This window comes from Anabas testudineus, chromosome 2 (genome assembly GCF_900324465.2).
Source record: "Anabas testudineus chromosome 2, fAnaTes1.2, whole genome shotgun sequence".
Taxonomy (NCBI): Eukaryota; Metazoa; Chordata; class Actinopteri; order Anabantiformes; family Anabantidae; genus Anabas; species Anabas testudineus.
The window spans coordinates 33631196-33653710 of NC_046611.1; the positions used below are offsets into that span (position 1 = coordinate 33631196).

The 22515-nt window shown below is 39.8% G+C and overlaps 1 protein-coding gene across 9 annotated transcripts; it reads right to left on the reverse strand.

The window, feature by feature from the left end:
* Window positions 1-346: 346 nt before the first annotated feature.
* Window positions 347-22314, reverse strand: pfkpa (phosphofructokinase, platelet a). Of its 9 annotated transcripts, none has more exons than XM_026361357.1 (23): window positions 22063-22314; window positions 18800-18873; window positions 18022-18099; window positions 17452-17641; window positions 17020-17185; window positions 16000-16044; window positions 15801-15909; window positions 15084-15179; window positions 14278-14370; window positions 13436-13561; window positions 11130-11194; window positions 10495-10564; window positions 8791-8937; window positions 7505-7575; window positions 7304-7391; window positions 6370-6522; window positions 5002-5154; window positions 4300-4464; window positions 4040-4101; window positions 3474-3585; window positions 2777-2876; window positions 1737-1842; window positions 347-1117 (listed from the first exon to the last, which is right to left on the reverse strand). In XM_026361357.1, the coding sequence occupies exons 1-23, from the start codon at window positions 22154-22156 to the stop codon at window positions 961-963; spliced, it is 2520 nt and encodes an 839-aa protein (XP_026217142.1). In that variant the 5' UTR covers window positions 22157-22314; the 3' UTR covers window positions 347-960. The 9 variants fall into 9 exon arrangements, with proteins under 9 accessions (XP_026217142.1, XP_026217134.1, XP_026217135.1 ...); XM_026361349.1 differs by lacking the exon at window positions 6370-6522 and adding an exon at window positions 2402-2407 and having other exon boundaries at window positions 22063-22156; XM_026361350.1 differs by lacking the exons at window positions 6370-6522; window positions 15084-15179 and adding exons at window positions 2402-2407; window positions 15484-15579 and having other exon boundaries at window positions 22063-22156.
* Between the last annotated feature and the right edge of the window lie 201 nt (window positions 22315-22515).

The window sequence follows — 22515 nt, forward strand, 5'->3', positions numbered from 1 at the left end:
AACTGGCTAATGAGCCAACTGATTACAACCCAGTTTGTCAAAGCTTTGCTTTAATAAGCAACATGTGCACATGCCCAATATATCAAGTTGATTTTTAAAAGAATTTGTATCAAATTATGTAAAAAACATCTAGTTAATATGAACTAGATAAAATTGTGGATACAACATGTCCAGGGTGTGAATTTTATTCTTCACTCCAAGGAACAGCTGGAACAAAGTAAAGAGATCAAATCTCTGGTAATTTGTTAAATAGAGGATTCTTAAAGGAAAAGAGGGGGTGGGGGGGTGGAAATGAGCTATTAATGAACTAGATAAATAAAGTTATCCAGTGACACAAATAAACAGGTTAAACTTTTCATGAGTGGTTTTTATTCTCTGGGAAACATTAGTCTCTCACACATCTAACTTTGTGCAATACAGCTACTCAGGACAACAGTGCCTACAGTTAATAATATATCCATGTTTACAAGCGAAATAATTCATGATAAAAAGGTAAATATTAGTTTTGGTGTAAAGCACAGCATGCAGTTCCCTTGCAGCAGCAGAACTGTATTGCATCAGTCTCATATAAATATGCTGAACCTCACACCGGTTCTACGCAGTTAAACACACTGGTTTTTACAACATATAATGTCTATTCTGTCCTTACACAGCTCTGGGTTTAGAGCCTCTCTAAGCAACTGGAGACATAGAAAGTGCAATTTAAAACAAAGTGACACTAACCACCCAGTGTAACAAGAATACACAGATGCATGGTAGGACAGCTGTGACTTCGATATTAGGAGCTCTGCAGAGACTAAGTTACAGTTCATGAGAGAAGGGAGACAACAAAGGGATTAACACAGACAGGAAATGTTGTCAGAGACGACTGTTGATGTTGATACTGAAGATCTTTTACACCACACGGACTGACACCTCATTGACTTTCAGTCTTACACACAGAGCCGAATTTGCAGGCCTTCACATGGCTACTGAAGCATCCGACTCTTTGGGTCGGTTGCGGTCAACATGCTCCAGCTGTCCGGAGTCTGAGACATCGTAGCTTGTCTTGTACTTAGCCAGGATCTTCATTAGGGGACGCAACTTTAACCACCACTGCTCCTTAGGGATCCTGTGACTGTAAGCAGACAAGCACATCCCAGCACTGTGTTATGACTCTTTTATTAATGTAATAAAGTAATGTATGTATTAGACGGTGTGGATATTGCACAGATCTGATGAGGAGGAGAGCAAGGACCAACCAAGATCAATTCCAATCTGGACCACAAGGATGTATGTAAACACACAGTTTTTTGTTTGTTTGGTCTATAACATTTCTGTCAATAGCAAAAACTGTAACAATTAAAATTATTCCCTGCTAACTGCCAAATCATTGCAGCTCAAACATAAATGTAAGCATGACATTTAAGTTCACAAGCACACTGAAAATAATAAATGTGAATTTGAACTGACTGGTGCCATTTCTTTGATAACTCACTAACTCACTAACTTTAATCCATCCTTCCAATCCTGTTTGCCTGTGTTACATCAAACATATCGTCCAGTGTGTGGGGGTGCCTTACTGATATGTTTTGGATCAACAGTCGAGCTCTATGGCACAGACAAGCTAAAATCACGTTCTGAATTCACAGATGTTTCAGTGAGTAGATGCAAATTGATTGTTGGTTGTGGTTTTGTGATTCGTTGACAATAACAAAAATTCAGAACATGCCCAGTTTGTTAAGTGTAATACATACACAAAGTCAGATTCCTGCTTGAGTTGTACAACAGGCTGGAACACCAGAGCCCTGCGACGCATCCCGAGCAGACAGCAGGAGTCCTCGCTGTTGGCAAACACTCGGCCTTCAGGAACACACAGCAGCAGTCAGAGGTGGAAACACAGGAACGTGCTTCAGCTGTCCATTTGTTTGTTTACAAGTGTGTGTGAGGAGTTGTAAAGAGTGATGATGACTATTTGTTGTAGCTACTGGGTATGTTGAAGATTGTAAATGAAAGTGTTTTGGATGGATTTACAGGGGACTAAAACTGGGTAGTGCTTTAGAAAACCTAAGAACTGAACTGGAACAGGTGATGACAGAAAACAGTCACTATTAAAAAGCAACTAAAGCATAATGAAGCGCCACAGACATACAAAAATGTGGAACAAAGCAGGAAAAAGAAATGTGTGTGTTCAGCTCATGCTTGTACAGTACATTTCCAATCCAACTATACCACATGATGCGTGAACAGGACATAGTGTGACTTGGGGGCTGCTGATACATGTAAGTCACTGGCACGTCATAGCTGTAACCCACACATGCCTTGAGAGGCTGTGTGCTTCTATACGATTAGGCAGAAGGGGTAAATGGCAGGCAGGGATATGGAGATGTGGTCATGGAAGCAGCATTAAAAAAAGATTTACCTTCATCTTATGTCATCCAAGTGTTTGGGAAATAGACAAAAAAAGAGCAGTTTTAACTTTAATTCTAGCTTTTATACATATACAGTCTGGTTTTAAGACTTCAACTATGAGAAATATCACAGCGCTGACATCACAGCTTTGTTGTTACAGTTTCTGTCACAAAAGGAAGCATGTGAGTAAATTTAATGAGACCTCTCAATCATTTGGTACATTGATGGGTATATACCATCAACAATAATTAATTTCCTTACATAGGACCAAAGTACATCCTAAGTGACTTCATGACAGAGCTGGGTGTCACAGCGGCTGCATTTGTGCAGGGAGGTAGAAACGGCTACCTCAAGTCTTATCACAGTAGTGGAACATAAACCTTACCCTGTCTGAATGTGTCGACCAGCTTTTTGGAAATCCACTGCATTGCCTTGGCAGAGATCTTGGTCCCAAAGTTACGGTCAAACGGAGACGGGGCTCCTCCCTTTCAAAGGAATCAAGAGGCATTACGCTGTTGCTTTTATTAGATAAAAATGTAACATGACAAAGGCACTATGCCGTTTACCAAACTGGGGATTTCCACCCAATCTTCTGTATCATAGTGTCTCTTTAGATTAAAAGTCTACTGTTTTATTTCTGTGCATTTTTTCCATAGTTATATGCTTACAGTTACATTTTGTGTATTTTCCTTGATTGACAGACAATTATAATATCAGAAGACATACAGAAAAGATCAAAATGGATAAGATTTTTTGCACAGATTCAATTCACTTTTTAAATATTTAAAAAAGTATATAACATAGTGTATCTATTACCGTTGTTTCTATTTCTTTGTAACCCCAAATCTTTTTTGTTTTATTTCCCTTAATTTGATGCAGATACAACCCTATCTCCCCTGAGAATTTTCTACAAATCCTGATTTATCCGTGATAATTCACGGTAGTAATGGTAGTGATTCAGGACGCAAACATGTGAGGCAGCTCATTAAATTATCCTTTGTCTGGAGGCACTGTTTGTCACTGACAGTGCTAAAGAACAATGCACTTCCAGTATTAAAAGCTAACCAGTCAACGTTTCCCACCTGCTGCATGTGTCCCAGCACATTCTTCCTACAGTCAAACACTCCCTTCCCTTCTTCAGTGTAGAGCTGGTAGATAAAGTCGGTAGTGTAGTTTTCACTAGAGTTCTCATTCCTTAGAAAACACAATGGAACACAGTTTATATACAGCAAAATCACATTTTTTAAGTTTAGGTGTATATTATTCTGACATCAGAACATTTACAATGTTTACTATGCAAGATGCTAGAAATACTGTCTAAGGGTAATAAAGGCTAGAAACAACCATCACTTTACCTTGTGGAAATCGTTTTACAGACTAAAAAAAGTGATGGTCGTTCTGAGCCTCCAGACTTCTTTTATAGAAATAATATTTTTGTCAAGACGAAAAATGTCAGTCAATGCAACAGTGTGACTCACAGATGTGTCTTTTTAACAACTATTGAGCTCTATAGCACAGACGAATAAGCTAAAATCAGGTTCTTGGTTCACAGACATTACAGTGATTTGCTAGTTTTAGTCTTTTTTATGGAATTTGTTGACAATAACAGACAAATCTGCAGCTTCATCTATTAAGCATTTTTTTTTACCTGAGAACCAGACCTCTTTGAATGCTTGTCTTCATTTTCTCTGTCAGATGTTCAACATTGGCCTGTGAGAAGAGTCACAGCACATTAGTACACTGTACAGATGGTGTCAGAATCAATGAGTGACCTCTAGTGGAAGAAACAAGAAAAAGCCTGTTAGAAACTGAGCTTCAAAAAGAAGGCTGACAAAAAAATACATAAATTAATTTGCATAGCTTAAATAAAGGAGTTAATCTATGTATGTGGAAGAAATAGTGTGTCACCTGCAGGTCTCTGATGTCAAAGGGCTCCTCGTAGATGTAGGCAGCATCAGCTCCAGCAGCCAGGCCTCCTACAGTGGCCAGGTAGCCACAATAGCCTCCCATGGTTTCAATGATGAATACGCGTCTCTTGGTGCCACTGGCCGACTGCTTGATTCGGTCACAAGTCTGACACATGCATATAAGCTCACAATGTTAGTTTTTGTTAGGTAATTACTAAACTGCAAGCATTATTAGAATTGGTGTGTATGTCTGTGTTGCCTGTAGTTAAATGTGTGTCAATGTCAAGTTAAATAAGCAAGACCTGAGGTCATTTACTGTTAAATACATTCCACACAGAAAAACAACAGCAGATCACTCGTTTCAAAGCCAAATCGCTACATTTAAACACTACAGGCAGATTCAGGCTAAAATGCTGCTTTCACCAGTTAGAGACGAGAGCCTGTGTGAGGGTGAGAGAGCACATCAAATGGTCAACTTTAGATATTTACAGTTCAAATGTGCAACACGTTATATTATACTATACATTCATACTTAAAAGAAAATTGTAGTTGTTTTTTCTGGTAAAACTTAATTTTGATGTGCTGACAATCAGTTTAATATCAGGTAACAATAAAGTGATAGTTCCACTGATAACTGACATTTATTAATATCATCTTGAACAAAGTGCTCAAAGATGTGCTGGTGGCGGTTCGACTGCCTTACCTCCACGATGGCATTGAGGGCTGTGTCTGCCCCGATACTTAGATCTGTGCCCGGTACATTGTTACTTATGGTGGCAGGCAGCATACACATCGGGATGCAAAACTCCTCATAGGCAGCACGAGCTTCATACAGCTGCAGCAGACACTCAAACGCCTGAAGCGGCAGTATATGAAAATGCGTTAGAAGGCCAGCCACTAAGAGAGAGAGGTGAAGCTCTCTCAGTTTGCTTGAGCGTTTCCTGCTTTTCCGGCTCTTTCCGTGTGATAGCAGCTATGGCTTCCCTTTGGCAGAAACGAGGGGAGGACAGAAGTACAAACAGAAATGCAGATAGAAGAGAAAAACAGGAAGAAAGAAAGGAGCGGTAGAGCAGAGCCAGAAATAGGTAAAGGAAAATAAAATGTAAAAGGAAAGTGTCTACCATCTATCCCATCAAACAGGAAAAGACAACAGTGGAACAAGATGAGAAAGGTGTTAAAGGAAGAGATAGGACAGATGTTCAGCAGCTCAATGCAGTGACACTGCACAGACCAGCAGCATAATGCCATATCAGCCGTGAAAGGGAGCATGCAGACAGGACAAGCAGTCTTAACACACAGGAGGAGGAATGCATAAGACTGTCACCAGTATAAGTGCGGTAATATCTAAGTAATTACAAGTTAATGCATGGTTAGGTAATAAATATATTTAAAAACTATTAACTTAATATGATGGTAATCTGTAAAGAAATTTAGTAGAAAAAAAAAGTATTAACGATATGTTTTTGTCCTCTTGTTTAGAAGGTGTATGTCAGAACCAAATTCAAGGGAACCCCCACAGGTACAAAGGGGTTCGGAAAGAACTGTAGAAATCATGCAGGCTGTATTGCACTCATACTGATGTAAATTAAAGGAAAGACAAACACAAAGACACCATCAGGGAGAAGGGCAGTCAGAGCAAACATGTCGGTCACAACATTTGTGCACTTCAAAGCATGCCTCTGTGTTGTCACTCACTCACTTACCTGTTGAGAAGGGAGAGACGCTGCTCAGCAACCCAGCGTTAGCTTTACTAGTGATGCCCCAAAGTTTAGACTGACTATGATAATATATCTCTCTGGCTCAGTTGTTTGAAACCAGATGTGGGTCACAGGAAGTTCTTCAAATAAATCCAGTGGCATGTTAGTAAACATGACTGGTGACAGGTAACATGACTGAGTGAGCGAATTCTCTCTTCTTGAGGTACAGCTAGCTGGATTACTACAGAAGCATGTTTTTGGATTTAGTGTTAGTGTTAATGTAAGTGTGTGTGTGTGTGTGTGTGTGTGTGTGTTTGTGTATGTACTGTATGTGTGCTGCTGTGTGTATTTTTGCTGTCAGCCCCATCACTTACAGTAGTGATGGCATTCAAAGCCGTATCAGCGCCAATGCTGAGGTCTGAGCCCGGCACATTGTTGGAGACAGTGGCTGGGACCATGACCATGGGCACACAGAACTCGTCATATTTCTCACGCGCCGTTAACAATTCCAGAAGTGACAGGAAGGCCTGCAGGGCAGAGCCAAGGGCTTTAGTGTGGACAAGGGTGGAACTCATGGCAGGTTGATTTGGTTCAGAGGTGCTACTTGCCATAAGGAAGGGTGAGAAAAGTGGAGGGTGCCAAGGGGAGGAGCCAGGTCTATCACAACGGACAGCAGCGAAACAGACAGGTACCACTCCATACACTCACACATACAGATAAAACTCATTTACTTGCATACATCACAGAAAGATTAAAGCTGGTGGGCATCTAAACAGGAGTGCGTGGAATGGCTGGAGAAAAGCAGGTGATGCGTTTCCGAATGAAATGAAATTTTCAATTCATATTTCAGATACAGTGTTGGTTCACTTTTCACTTAAACCTGAAATGCATCAAGTTCAGAATCACTGCTTTTTAGCACTGACGATAATTAATGAACCAACTTTATGTTGGAGTTACTCTTACTGGCTATACTGCTGCATGACTCATGACTATGACTATGCATGGAGCCATATGGTAGGTGTGGTGACATAAAAATGGTATAAAACTGATGTCAAGAATCAACATTGCACTGTTTATTGTAAAATGCCTATGCACATGTGACATTATAATAAAGTAATTTAAAGTTAGGTTACATTCAACTTTATAAGAAAACATATTGATACTACTGAATATCATATTAAGAATCAGCCCTACTTAAATGAATTCAAAACTACAGAGTTGATAGGCATATGGACAAACTCAATAAAAGAACCCAGCTTCATCAGCAAAATTATATGAGGTCAAAAAGACAAAAGAGTTTAAACATACCTCAAATCCACCAATAACTAGGAGCGCATTTATGTTGTGCTTTCGTATCTGCTCAGCTATTTTGTCAACATGCTTTGCAGGAAGTGTTCTGAAGACAGGAAAAAGCAGAAGAAACACAAATGTAATCATTTTAACCTTAACCTTTGAATAGGCACATTAATGAATAACATTTACTGGTCAATCTACAGATCATGACTTCACCTTTTGGTTCCCAGCAGAGATCCCCCTTGTCCTGTCCATCCTCCAACATCCCCCCATTTGATCTCCTTGATCTGAGAGGAGCCCAAGAGTAACACATGCATTATTGGACATCATCACTTTCAGAGAACTCCGAGTATCCTGTTCTCGGATAGTAAAGTTTAAATATCAATATGTGACAATCTACTAGCATTGAAAATTGCTTCTACTGTAAGGTGTGGTTGGTTCATTTACCACAAATCCAAACACTGTCAAAGCCTTCACCACAGTTCTGTTTTTTTCTTATACATCTCTCCTGGGATTGTATTTCACATACTCTTAGAAGCAGTGTTCATTTTCCAAACACACTCTCTTATATAGAAGAGAAGATGTGGACTACTGAAAATTGAGTTCCAATGCACTCAATTATAGAAATCCATTAGTCCAGCTGGTTTAAACTTCATAGAGTCAATTAGAGCTGTCTGTTTAACTACTGGATAGTGGAGACTTTCTGAAGAAGATAAATTACCTGTACTTTTATTTGAATAATCCAAATTAAAACATATTGATTGAGAAATAGGTACAGGAAAATAAAATGTACAAGGAAAGTGTCTACCATCTATCCCATCAAACAGGAAAAGACAACAGTGGAACAAGATGAGAAAGGTGTTAAAGGAAGAGAAAGGACAGATGTTTAGCAGCTCAATGCAGTGACACTGCACAGACCAGCAGCATGATGCCATATCAGCCGTGAAAGGGAGCATGCAAATGAGGTTTGAAGAGATCTTTAGTGGTAAAAAGCCAAAAGATGATAGGGGAGAGGAATGTGAAACCTGTTTTTGCCAGTCTCAAAGAGGAAAGCTGCCTCAGATTAGTTTTACAGAGTACAGGTTTCTCCTTAAATAGCATGAACATGCTTTCTTCTGTCTGTTGTTCCCATTTATTCAAAACAAGACTTCTTCAACATTTCGGCATTAGTGTAGTACCATGATGGCACAGGAGTGAGAGTCTGTGCAAGGAAATTGGTTTACATTAATCTGGACAGATTATCCCCTGGATGTCCCTGTCTAGTCTTCATTCAGGGAAATAGCAGTGATTGTGTGCTGTCTGACGCTCAACCAACCTAATCCAATTCTCTGCGAGTTATTAATTCAAACATGACAGTAATTAACAGATTTTATAAAGTAGTTATGTTAATTTTTTGTATTTATTAGAACAAGGATGTCTTTAATGTTATGATATCCCTGGTGGATTCTAATCACATGCAACAGTCCAGTACAGTGCCAGTATATCAGTGCTTCATTACTCACCTGTCCTTTGTAGAATCCCTCAAACCCGTCACTGACAGCAAACATCTTGTGCCCCTCAGAGATGCCCACCCTGACAGCTGAGCGGACAGCAGCATTCATGCCCGCTGCAGGGGCACCAACATTCAGTACCGCCACGTTAAAGTTACTCTAGGAGTCAAAACATACAGGACGTAGACTCAAATGTGGCTTAAACGGTTATATAAACATGATCATCACAATTTCAATCACTGTTGGACAGTTGTTCAGGCTCTGCAGAGTGAATCAATAAATAGCTCTTGGTACAGCTCTCTACTACATGCTGGGTCATTATCGTAAATGCAAGGCGTGCACCACAGCACTGACTTTCATGCTGTCGCTACACCTCACTAGCAGTGATGATTGGTCAATTTAATTGACTTAAATCGAATACCAAATTAGGAGCAAATTAATAAACTGTTACTAACTAGTTGGTGATGTATTTTTTTTTAAGTCAGCCAATTCAGTGTTGTTTGTATAGTGCCAAATCACAACAGAAGTAATCTCAAGGCACAGTGGTTTAAGACCTTGCAAAGTATAATTGTATAAAGAATAAAAAAAAAAACAGACAATCCCATTTGAGCAAGAATTGGGCAACAGTGGAGAGGAAAAACTCCCTTTAGAGAAAGAGAGCTCAAGCACAACCCAGCTCAGGGCGGCCATCTGCCTTGACTGGTTGGAGTGAATGGATATTACCAACTAGATTCAATTTTCTAATACGCCCATAAAATAATCCCACGGATTTCCCTTCTAGACTTTCAAAATAATATTGGACCAAATTTTGATAATAAACAGTTACATTTAGCGCTTTAACGCTTGAATTATCCGTTGTCAGAAGACCATCAGAGGGCCGGGTGGAGATGCAAGCTTTTCTTCATTTCAATACAAAATTGTGGTTGTCTTTTCGATCCTCACCTTTGTTATTTATTTATTTTAAAGAAAACCTACTGTGGTTGTATCATTAAACTGGCACTTATCCTTTGTTTTACATTTTGACAGAAAAAATGGATATTGGAATTTTTCATTACCTTTTGTATCAACAGGAAAGATGAGTAAAATAAGTACTGTATTAAACTTAATAGTCGTGTTAGTTAGCACATACATCTAAATTTAAATGTAAAAGATAAAATATAAATGAGACACTGAGTTATTGTGCAAGTCATAATCTTAATATAGTCAATTGCCAATGGACTCAGCCGTACAGTTCACTGATCTTTAGACTCTGTGGCCTCCTTTGGAGCCAACGCTGAACCACCTCAGCCTCATATGGAGAGCTTCATGGCTCAAATTAAAAGTATTATAATTTAAAGTGGATAGCACAAAAGACGTTAAAAAGAAGTTATCTAATTTTTTTAATAATTTCTCAAAGATGCCAGCATAAATGGTACAGAAAAATAGTCACGTTACTTATTTGTGTGAAATTAGCAGAACTACAGTGTGTCATGGCTGCAGCTGCTCAGTAATTATTTGTAGACAGATCATTTGGACAGTGTAATAAAAAATTAAACACTACAGTGGCTTGTTATACTAGGCAGACCGAAAACAACCTGCACTAAAGGCATGCTGCTGCGTGTGTGGAAACGCCATCTCAACTCTCTGTGTGCGCATTGCTGGTGTGTTTTAGAGAAGTTTAAAACACTGTCACTGTCAGTCCCACAGGAAATGTCAAGAAATGGTGAGGTGACTTACAGTTGGCAATTCAGATTCTGGTTTACGATGAGCCAGCAGTTTGTAAGTCTTGAGGTTGTTTTCAAAACTCCTGCATGGAAACATGAAACAGAATAGGTTCAGACAAATACGTGGCAAACGTTCAGTATCAACATTCATGAAAACGAAAAAAAATGAAGAAGAAGCTGAATTATAATAATAACTTTCAACTGAAAAAAACAGCATAGTGGTGGACCTGGATCCACTTCCTCTAGTACATCTACAGTAGGCAACATCAAACTGATATCTAGTCTCATGTGAAGATCTGGACAGACATTGGACAAGATGTAACTGGCTACAGTTAATGTCAACATTCAGTCACCTTCTAGCTAAAAATTACAGTTTAATAGTCCTACACGACATAATAGCAAAGATGTAAGTAGCACACATTTTGGACACATTTATTTAAGCCTGGAAGTAAAACAAACAGGATGCCATCAAGCTTGTTATGTAAATCATCTGTCTTGCTGTCTCTTAACCCGACCTTAAAAAATTTCTTATTAAGTCAGTAATGTTTTGTGACATTATGTGTGCTCCTATCGTATCATTAAACTCTATCAAAATGTAACGTTTATCTAAAAATGGCCACTATGTGAATATGGTGGATGGAATTATACCTGCCCCGAAGTTTAACTGCCTCTTCAAACCGTTTCTCATCCATGGCCTTTTGAACCTCTTGAGTCTGTGGAAAATAAGAGAGTGTTTTACTGTTTTAGTTAAGTATTATTTCATACAATGTGCCTCCTGTACATACAAAAGCAGGCATAAGTTATTTCATTTATACCCACATTTACTATGTGTATTTGTAGTTAAAGGGTCTATTATGAGATCACTTTTGAGTGTATAGTGAGCAAGTAAACATATATATGTTATGTTCAAAATAATAGCAGTACAATGTGACTAACCAGAATAATCCAGGTTTTTAGTATATTTTTATTGCTACATGGCAAACAAGTTACCAGTTACCAGGTGCAGTAGATTCTCAGAAAACAAACAAGACCCAGCATTCATGATATGCACGCTCTTAAGGCTGTGAAATTAGGCAATTAGTTGAAACGGAGGGTGGGGGGTGTTTAAAAAATAGCAGTGTGGCATTCAATCAGTGAGGTCATCAATTTTGTGAAAAAATAGGTGTGAATCAGGTGGTCCTTATTTAAGGATGAGGCCAGCACTTGTCTGTTCTAGGCACATTTGCACCTTTGGCTGCAATCACAGCATGGAGTCTGTGTGGTTTAGTCTCAATTATGCTTGCACATCTGGACACTGAAATTTTATGCCATTCTTCTTTGCAAAACTGCTCAAGCTCTGTCAGGTTGCGTGGGAATCTTCGCCAAGCCGTAGTTATCTTGCCGACTGAATAAGATTGTCTTATATTTTGCCTCATTCATCTTACCCCCTACCTTAACAAGCTTTCCAGGGCCAGCTGCCAAGAAGCATCCCCACAGCCTGATGCTGCCACCACCATGTTTCACAGTGGGGATGGTGTGTTTGTGGTGATGTGCAGTTTTTGGTGTACACCAAACATAGAGTCTTGTCTGATGGCCAAAAAGCACCATTTTGGTCTCATCAGACCAAATAACCCTCTTCCACTTGACCATGGAGTCTTTCACAAGCCTATTGGTGAACTCAAGTCGTGATTTAACGTGACTTTTCTTCAAAAGTGTCTTTCTCCTTGCCACTCTCCCATAAAGCTCCTATCTCAGTTGCTGAAGCTTGTAACTTACTCAAAGTAGTCATCGGTGTGTTAGCAGTCTCTGTCACTAGTCTCCTTCTTGCACAGTCACTCAGTTTGTGTGGACGGGCTGTTCTAGGCAGATTTAGACATGAGCCAAATTCCTTCCATTTCTTGATGATGCATTTCACTGAACCGGGGGAAGTTCAGTGACTTAGAGATGTTTTTGTATCAATCCCCTGACTTATGCTTTTCAATGACCTGTTCCCTGACTTGGGAGAGTACTTTTGTCTTCATGTTGTAATGGTAGCCAGGAATACTGATTAACCAGTGGCTGGACCTTCCAGACACAAGTGTCTTTATACTGCAATCACTTGAAACACATTGACTGCACTCAGGTGATTCCTATTTCACTAATTGTGGGACTACTAGCACCACATACCTGGACCTCTGTTGGATTAGGCCAGTTATTTATAAGGGGGTGAATATTAATGCAAACACAGATTTTAACTTACATATCTTTATTTAATTGACATTACTTTGTAGAAACCTGTTTTCACTTTGACATTGAGGTATTTCTCTGAATTTTTTTTTTTTGTCAAAGTCTCCAACTTTTACCATGATACCATTGATTTATAATGTCAATAAAAGGATGAAACATCCAAGGGGGGTGAATACTTTTTATAGGCACTGTATATGTATACAGCAAACAAAAGTGTGAACATGTCATCTGTTCACAGGGAAAATGTACCATATAGTGTGTAACCTTGTTTTGGCCAAGAATACAATTCTCCTGAGCTGCAGTACATACAGCATGAGATTTTTCTGAGTTACATGCACAAAATCCAGTGATGACAAGTAAACACAAAAAAGCTTCTTTGTGGAGATGGATTACATCACTATTATGTTGGCAGTCATCAGTAACCCTGCCAAACGCTTTGGATAATCATTAACCAGACATGACTGCATCTCAAACAATACGACTCTTGTGAACATTAGTGTCACTCCACGCCCAATATGCTGTGCTGTTTGTTAACAATACTTAAGCTCTTCCATCCCATTTCTAGCTACTCTGTACTCTCTGAGTACCGCACTTTTTCCAAGTGCTTGTGTTTGATGTGCTCTGCAGTTTACTTCTTCTGTTCACTTTCTATACTTCTCTAAAAGTTTGTGTGTGTGTGTGTGTGTGTGTGTGTGTGTGTGTGTGTGTGTGTGTGTGTTGGCCAGTTTCCAGCACAGGCTAGTACTTACCATCTGTACACACTCCATCAGAGGCAGGCGCACTGATTGGTTCCCACACAGAGAGACCACACAGGCTGGTGTGTTGGCTGTGGTCTCTAGAAGTGCAAGAACTGCCTCCACACCCATACGACTGGCCTGTGTGACCAAACACACACAAAGACAAAATTGCAAAACCTTGTTTTTCTCATACACGTGTTGTTTCCTGTTTTTATTTTTCACTTTAGACTGTGACTGCTGCAATTTTGTTGTCAGTCTGTGTCAAGCAAGAAGAACTCTGTCACTGACTGTGATGATAATAATAATAATAATAATAATGAATACTTTATTGATCCCCTTGAGGAAATTGTGGGTGGACAGCTGCTAGACGGTATGTCAGCGCTACACTACAGAGTTTCGTTGTCTTGTCCAAGGACACCTCAGTAAGTAGCTAGGAGGAACTGGGAATCAAACCACTCACCCTGGGGTTCGTAGGAGACTGCTCTACCTCTTGAGCTACTGCCACCCCTAATGCATTGCTTAACGTGCTCAGTCACAAATCTGTTAATGTGCCTAAATTAAAACCTGGAGCCATTTCTCCTCACACACACAGGATTAAACAGAAAATGCTCTGGACAACTGGACTTCTATCTTAAAAGAATAACTCTTGGATAACATAAGTTAGCTTTAAAGTATGTGTGCCTATGCACCATATAGAATTTCAGATATGCTACAAAGATCACAAACTCCAAGAAACCTGCCAATGTGCCCCAACCGGCCACTACACTGTTACAGACATCTCACCTCTCCCAGAAGTTGCAGGAGTCTCCTGCAAATATTTTTGAAATATATTACAGTTGTAGCGGTGCACATACCAAGATGCGGTCAAAAGCAGATGGGGTACCTCCCCTCTGCACATGCCCCAGGATTGTCACACGTGTGTCGAAACCCAAGCACTTCACAACAAGCTAGAAGGATAAAATGCATACGTGTTACCAGTGAGCATGGCAATAAATTGCATTACATCTCTAAGAGGAAATACTACAGCAGATTTAATTTCTTTTTAATCTTTTATCTGGAAAGGTACACATTTTTCTCATGCATATTAGTAATACAGCTACAGTGTAAAATAAATGTATAGGCAAAAAGTATATGCATACATGAACAGATACACAAACACAACAGAAGAGCTGGAGTGAAGGGGAAACATACCACAAGCAAGCCTTTCTAATTTTTCAGTCATGTTAGCAGGAAGCTCTTAGCTTGTTCTGAATATCACAGAAGGTCCCAGGCAGAAAGTGCTATGCTACATAGAAATAGTTGGCTACTGATAAAGCAAATAAATGCTTTACAAATGAAGTTAGTGGGGGGGGGGGCATACCCAAATTTACAGCAAATGTGTTGGAACATACTGCACAAAACTATGCATGAAGCAGTTATGAATAAATAAATTATGTCTGAAGGTGAGCTTTAGTGAGGGGATCTGCTCAGGGTCTTTCAGCAGCAGTTGTATAGTGAAAGCCGTCTTACCAAACTAGCGTGTGTGTCTGATAGAGCATTCCAGAAACACAGCAACAGAGTCAAAGCCACATCAGGGCAGCAGTAGAGGAGTAGAGGTCATACAGGGAGGGGCACTCGAAGCTGGAATTTGCCACATTCTTCCACAAAGCTCTGTACTTACATTCTTAATATTGTCAGTGGTAATGGGCTTGTTGTTACGATCAATCGCCCCTTCGGCTACAATTATGATATTCAGCCTTTTCTTCCCTGCTCGATTCTATAAGGAGGGGTAGGTGGAGAAAACAACATGACAGAAAAACTGAGACTGTGGCTGTGACATGGGCTTTCAGAAGCACAGGGGCCAGGTGATGATAATGACGACAGCCTTAGAGCTGTGAACTTTTCATAAAAAGCCTAGCTTGTGTTTGCACTATGTAATCGGCTTTACATCACAGCATTATAATAAGGTTAGCATAAAGTCTCATAGTCTGGGTTATATGAAAGTCCTGCTCTAAAACTGGTTGTCATCAGTCGGGTCTCCGTGCTTCTGGCTTCCCCTTTCTTTACACTCAGGTACTCACATCCTTTACATTACTAGAGGTTATAGGCCTCCCATGCTTGTCAATGGCTCCTTCTGCAACTATGATTATGTTGAGCCTTGTGCCCCTGGAGCGTGTCTGAATCATAAAACATTATGTTTCCGAAGCAGAAATAACATAACAAACAACACAACACCTTTCTTCACATTGTTCTTCTTAGATTAAAAAAATAAAGGCATTTATCCTTGGAGAAAGAAAGTACATACAACATTGATGAGTTTACCAAGTAACTTTATACAACACAGAGACTGATACAAAATAGTTCACTGGGTCTACTGTGGAAATCAAGATCATGTTACCGCAGACAGTTTTTGACACATCTTCTCCTCCCAGCCATCCTCTGGGGGCATCTCAGGGATCAGCACCCAGTCAGCCCCACAAGCCAGAGCGCTCACCAGGGCTAGGTAGCTAGGATAGAACACACAGACACAGCACTGTTTACAGGTGACAGGTGATAATGTTCTCCTTGATTTTTCCTTACGCTTCTTTGATTCTTACCCACAGTGTCTGCCCATGACCTCCAATACAAATGTCCTCTGGTGACTGGGGGAGAAGAACAGAATACACCATGTAACAGTGCAGTTTATTAATGGAGCACATGACTCAAGTATTCAACAGCAGACATTAGTAAGCTGGTGCTGAAACTGAAATGTGGTGTATGTTTTTTGTAGAATTTAGGTGAATATACTTCAGCCCAACCTGAGCCTGGTTCTGCTGAAGGATTCTTCCCGTAAAGGGAATTCTTCCTCTCGACTGTCACCTAGTGCATCTCAAGTGGGATTGTTGGGTTTGCTATATAATTCTGTATAGTTATATTTTGTAAGGTCTTAAACCTTAAACACTGTAAAGTGTCTTGAGATGAGTTTTCTTGTGATTTGGCACTATATACAGTAAATAAACTGTATTAAACTGAAATCCTAAGCAACAAACTTATTATGTAATACATTTATTTCAAAGTTGTAGTTACTAGTTGCTTTGGAGTATTTATATTATTGGTAGACTGTGGTATTCTACTTTATATTAAGTAAAATGTATGAGTATTTCTTCGGCCACAATAATTTCAGCACCTTGTACCTTTTATTACAACATTTCTATTAAGGGTGACTTCACCAATTTTCAACCTGCATGGTATATGAATGGTACTGAACTTCCCTCTACCTTCCCTTTCTTAATACATCTGTGTACTTCAAACTGACAGACTCCTCCAATTGACATGATCTGGAGGAGTTTTTTTTAATTAGATTAGGTTATCTTCAAGAGCTGTGGAAGAGCAGGTGGAATCATCTGAATGCATGAATTCCTCCAGATTATGTCAAGAGCTTTTCAGCCAGAGGTAGCGAGATACATTTATACAGGAAGTTATTTTAATATAGAAAATGGATGGATGGTTTAATAGCATTCATCATATACATGTACTGCCCAAATAAGAATCACAGAGAGCAAAGTCACTATTTACGACAACCCGATGCTCACAGCATTACTAAGCCTAGCAGCAAAGCTGCTCAATACCACCCGCACCTCTGGGCCGTTGTCATAATTGCGTCCACCACTTCAATGATTCTGTGCAATGCAGAGTCAGTTCCTATTGTCATGTCAGTTCCACAGAAGTCGTTATCGATGGAACCAACCATCCCAACAATGTGAAGGGCAGAATACTTCTGAACAGCATCAGCTTCAATTACACCTGGAAGAAACAGGGACATTAATGTTGCCCATTTCAGACGGGTTACTGTTGCAGCTTCTTCACGTAATATCACAGGGTGAAAAGCAAACCAAACTCTGATCTACTGGTTATGCTGGAAAAACAAACATTTCTTTATACTGTGATTATAACTTAATGTTTTGAGCATATCAAGGAACAGTTATACCTCCAAACAGAAATTTATCAGTAATTAGAAAAACAAAAAAAAACAAGGTAAAGCAAAGATGAAATTAATCTTTCCATGGCACCTTGCTCCACTAGCTCTGCCAGCAGTCCACTCCACTCCTCCCTAAATAGGTTGGCTCCTGTCAGACTGCCATCTCCACCAATGACACAGAGGTTGGTGATCCCACGTTGCACCAGGTTGTGGGCAGCCTTCAGACGACCCTCATGGGTGCGAAACTCTTTGCAGCGGGCGCTGCCAATAACAGTCCCACCCTGAAGGCAACAAGTGTGAACATTTGAGACACTTGGCTGCTTAATTATGTTCAATATGGGATTGAGTGTCACTAAGCATACACTTCTGATGAACACACACTGGCTGCTGTGGTAACCTCTTTAACCACAAAAGGTCTTATCTTTTAGCTACATAACTTGCATCTTCCTCTTCAATGTGCTCTTCTGTGTTTGCCAATACCAGCTTTTAACAATTATTGTTTCATCTACGACACTGAAAGGGGAAACCTTTAAGAAAGAGGAGAATATTTCTATTTAACTGACAATGTTTTAAAACAGAAATCCACAGACTAGAGCTGTTTCTAATGCCCCTACATTTATTATATTAAATGTGTGGAATGCTGCCCATGATAATGACTCACCACTTGTAGCATGCTGGAGACACTTTCCCATGTGGCCTCCCTTATGTTATCCCCACCATCCACCATACCCTGGTATCCCTGAGTAAATAAAGAATAAGCTTCTTAGTACATAAATACAAGGGATTTGCAAATACACAAGCACTCGTGATACCATTAGGTAACAGCTACAGTCCAAACTCCAACGTAGGTCATCGTCACTCCACCTGATATAAATATTTCAATCAAATGCACTGACACAGGACAGGACAGTTCACATAAATGTGAGATTTACGAATGCCATTCTTCACATAGTGTCCTAAAGCGGGAGTCTGTGATACCTGAGTTGTAGGTGACTTTTATGAGGCATTTGCAAAAGCCTCAATTCAGTTATATAATTGCATGCAACATACACAGATGTGCTGGGATCAGAGGATGAGCAAGAATCACAGGCCTTAACCTTAAGCTTAAGCTCCTCTCACATGTGCTACATCCCTGAAGAACTCCTTTCACAAAATACACTGATTAAAACATGTAATATGCTTGACATGTGTCCTATAACTGCTGTGTTGAAAGTAATCATTACTATTTATATCTAAAGAGTTCTGCATGAAAATGATGTGCATATATATAACTACGCAGAGATAATGTAATAATAGGTTCTAGTGATGATGATACATATATATATATATACACATATATATATACATATATATATACACACACATATCTATATCTATCTATCTATCTATCTATCTATCTATATCTATATATATATATAATAAACTATACAATTGTTTACCTCATGAATGAAATAGACCTTTGCTCCAACGTATAAGCCCATTCGGACCACAGCGCGTACAGCAGCATTCATCCCTGAAAGAGAAAGATTTTTACAAACAAAGACAAAGACATCTTAACCATAATAACAGCTTTGTGCAACATAACAAGACTGTAAGAGTGAGAGTAGGGTTAAAAAAAAAAATCAGTAAATACATGGCTTTAACTGCAGCAAATTATTGTGAAATCCTCATTTGTTCCATGGTGTAAATGGTAAATGTTCTGCACTTATATAGGGCTTTTCTACCTAGCTGATACTCAAAGCGCTTTACACTGCGTCTCATTCACCCATTCACACACACAAGCACACACACCGATGGCAGAGCTGCTGTGCAGCTAACCTGACTCACCGGGGGCAACTAGGGTTTAGTATCTTGCCCGAGGACACTTTGGCATGTGACGTGGCAGCCGGGAATCAAACCACCAAACCTGTGATTGGCAGTCAACTGCTCTACCTATTGAGCCACAGCCACCCCTCAAGTGTAAGGTGTAAGTTTCATGTACATTTATTTCATTTCTGGCACAAAGATCTGCAGCTATAATCTCAACTACAATATAATTCCCACTCTGTGTGTTGAATGTGTTTAACAGTGTGTGTCAATGTGTGGTCGTAAGCTTGGGCTATCTGTGGCTTAAGCCACATATTCTTTGGGCCTCAGCACAAAGCCATTTTTGGGCATCATCGTTGCAAACTCCTCCTGCAGCTTCTCACTAACTGTATGCTCAGTCAAAGTGAACTCAATAGCCAGTCTGACACTGCTCTGTGACTTGAATGTCAATGGCAGGTTAGTTTCAAACCCTGATAGTGGGGATAACGGATAATGCTTTACCAGAGTGGACAGCCAAGAACTTGGCCTACTGGAAGACATTTCAACAACAGAAGAAAAGGACTGAGTTTCCTTTCTCTGCACAAGTGGTGAAAGATGAAGCTCTAATGGCAGCTATGTAGCACAGTTACTAAGCAACACAAAGTTCAGGCCCCAGAGGCAGCAGAAAAGAAATCCAAGTCGACTATACTAAGAAATAAAAAAACATCTGAAACAAGAATGAGGCTGCAGAGAAAGTCACTAAACCAGTAAAGCATCCACATCGAGCAAAAAGGATCAGCTATTCATTTTAACATCCATTTACAGCCCATGACCTCTTGTGTTGTGACATAATATTCAAATAGAATTCAAATGAACACTTTGGTTTAATAACATTCAGGAAAATGACAAAGGACTAAGTATGTTGTAAAAGATGTGTCCTTCGTTTATCTTGTTTAGGTGTATAGATCTTTAACAAAGCAGACAATCACATTCTGCATGACTGACACCTTATCACGCAGACTGAGTGAAAAGACTAAGCCAAGGCTACACGGTGATGTTCAGCTCCTGTTGTACATGGTGCAGCCTGATTGGTCTGCTCAAGGAACAACTTCAAATGTTTTTTTTTCCTCTGTGTGTGTGTGTGTGTGTGTGTGTGTGTGTGTGTGTGTGTGTGTGTGTGTGTGTGTGTGTGCGCGCGTGTACGTGTTCATGTATGCACTCATGGCAAATTCTCACTCTTAGGCCATACACATATTATATATTCATGGAAGAAAAACGTACTTAGCTTCTCTGCATGACTACATTACTACAGGCAAATCATGGAGCCTGGTGGCTGTGGCAGGTCAACACAGAGGAGGCTACTATTCTCCAAAATCTTAGGTTTCCACAGTGATGGTTTAATTGGTGCTTTCAATACAAGATATAAATAAAAAAAACAATGGTAATTGTTTATTTGTATGTGGGACTTACTTATGCTTATTGTGTATGTTACTTGCAGTAAATGAAGAGCAGTTTATATCTTATGATCAGTAGCTACAGAAATCAATTCATCTAAAAGAGTTCACATACGTTTTCATGCAATGACTTTTCTTTAATTTACTACTTTCATTTACTTTGATGATGATATCTATGATATCAAACTATGTACTATGATATCAGTGGATCATAATTACTCTGGCATTATCATGTTTACCACTTTACTGATGCAGCTGGTATTCAGCTTATTTTAAAACCTTACCTGCAGTTTAAATGAATCTACTTATAACACAGTAGTGGATAGTGTATTTCACACCAGGGATCTATGAAATCTCATGATTATACTGTAATTTTAGTAATCAGATTCTGAAAAGTAACTGGTAATTATAGTTAATAAATGTAATCAAGAATAAGTTAAGTAATGTACTGAAGTGTAGCAAAGGCATCGTATGAAGACAAAATAGCAATAATCAATTAAATTAAGAATACTATACAACTGTATTTAAGCACAGTACTTCAGGAAATGTACTGTTTTCCCACCGCTGGTGATAGCAAATTAGCTGAAAGATTATAAGCGATAAAAAGCTACAGCTTTGGACGGATTACTCTTCTTATTGCCTTCACAATACCGCACGATATCGTGACTATCAATGCAGCCACATAGCGTGTATAACCTGCTGTCCAATGAGGAGAAGAGCCGGTGAGCACATGACCAGGGTTTCCTCTCTGACGCACCGCTGACTGCGAGAGACTGAGCACAGATGTATGCAGCTCATCACGTACACAGGATACGGGCATCCCACCACCGGCCCACTCTGCACCTTCTAACTTCAACTCTCATCTCACCGATGACTAACACACTAAGAGAGCTATGTAGCGGTTGTTACCTTCATCTTCTGCTTGTTACTAGTTTGACAAGAAGAAAAGTAGCCTACAAGGCTCAATTCAGTGACCTGTAATTTAAAATAATGGCTGTCTCTGCTCAGTTATTAAATTGTAACGCGAGTTAATTTGATGCTAACATAACTCGCCAGTTAGGAGGTACAAATCAATATTGGCGTGTAATGTAGCATAATATAATAAAAAAAAAAAGCAGGGTGCAGTTTGACCTTGGCAGCTTTTCATGCTGGTCATGGTACGCAGCAACAAATACATGCCATCAAATCGATACCACAGGGGGATGCTGTTAAGCTAGTTAGCCGAGTATTTTATGTGTTAGCATGCTAACTGGCGACAAGCTACCTTGAACGAACGGCCACAAAATGAGTGTTTTACTGTGCTGTATTTAGCTACTGCGCAATGTTTTACATGTTATTACAGAAGGAAATCACGCCACTCCACCGACGGTCCAGCATCTCACAGCTGAGGCTGTGTATTTTCGCCCTCTACGGGCCTGTCCACACTGATAACATATCTGTGAAACTGTCACTCCACACTTTACCTTGAGCATCCCCTCCGCTCGTCAGCACCGCGATGGCTTTACCCGCTCCAGACAGGTTCTCAAAGAATATTTTCTTTCCGTCTGGCTGCGCCATTTTCACAGCGGTTCAGTGTATGTCTCAGTGGAAGTGTATACAATAGTATAGAGTACCTAATGCAGTATACAGTTGTAAAATGATGAAGGGCACCGGTCTTCCGCCCTTTCTACCTATGTGTGCCCACTGTGCTCTCCTTGTTCCGCATCTATTTCACGATGTACAGTCTATGATTTGCACAGCCCAACTCTGAGGGGAATGATTGGCGTTGCTGCGGACCAATCAAATGTCGATGTAGGTTTGCTTTTAAACCAATGGAAAACATAGAGAAGTGATGGCGTTTTTGTTTCGATGCTTCGATTCTAGCTTCATTTATCTTATGATACTTTTGACTTTTTGGAGGTACGGCTATGATGACC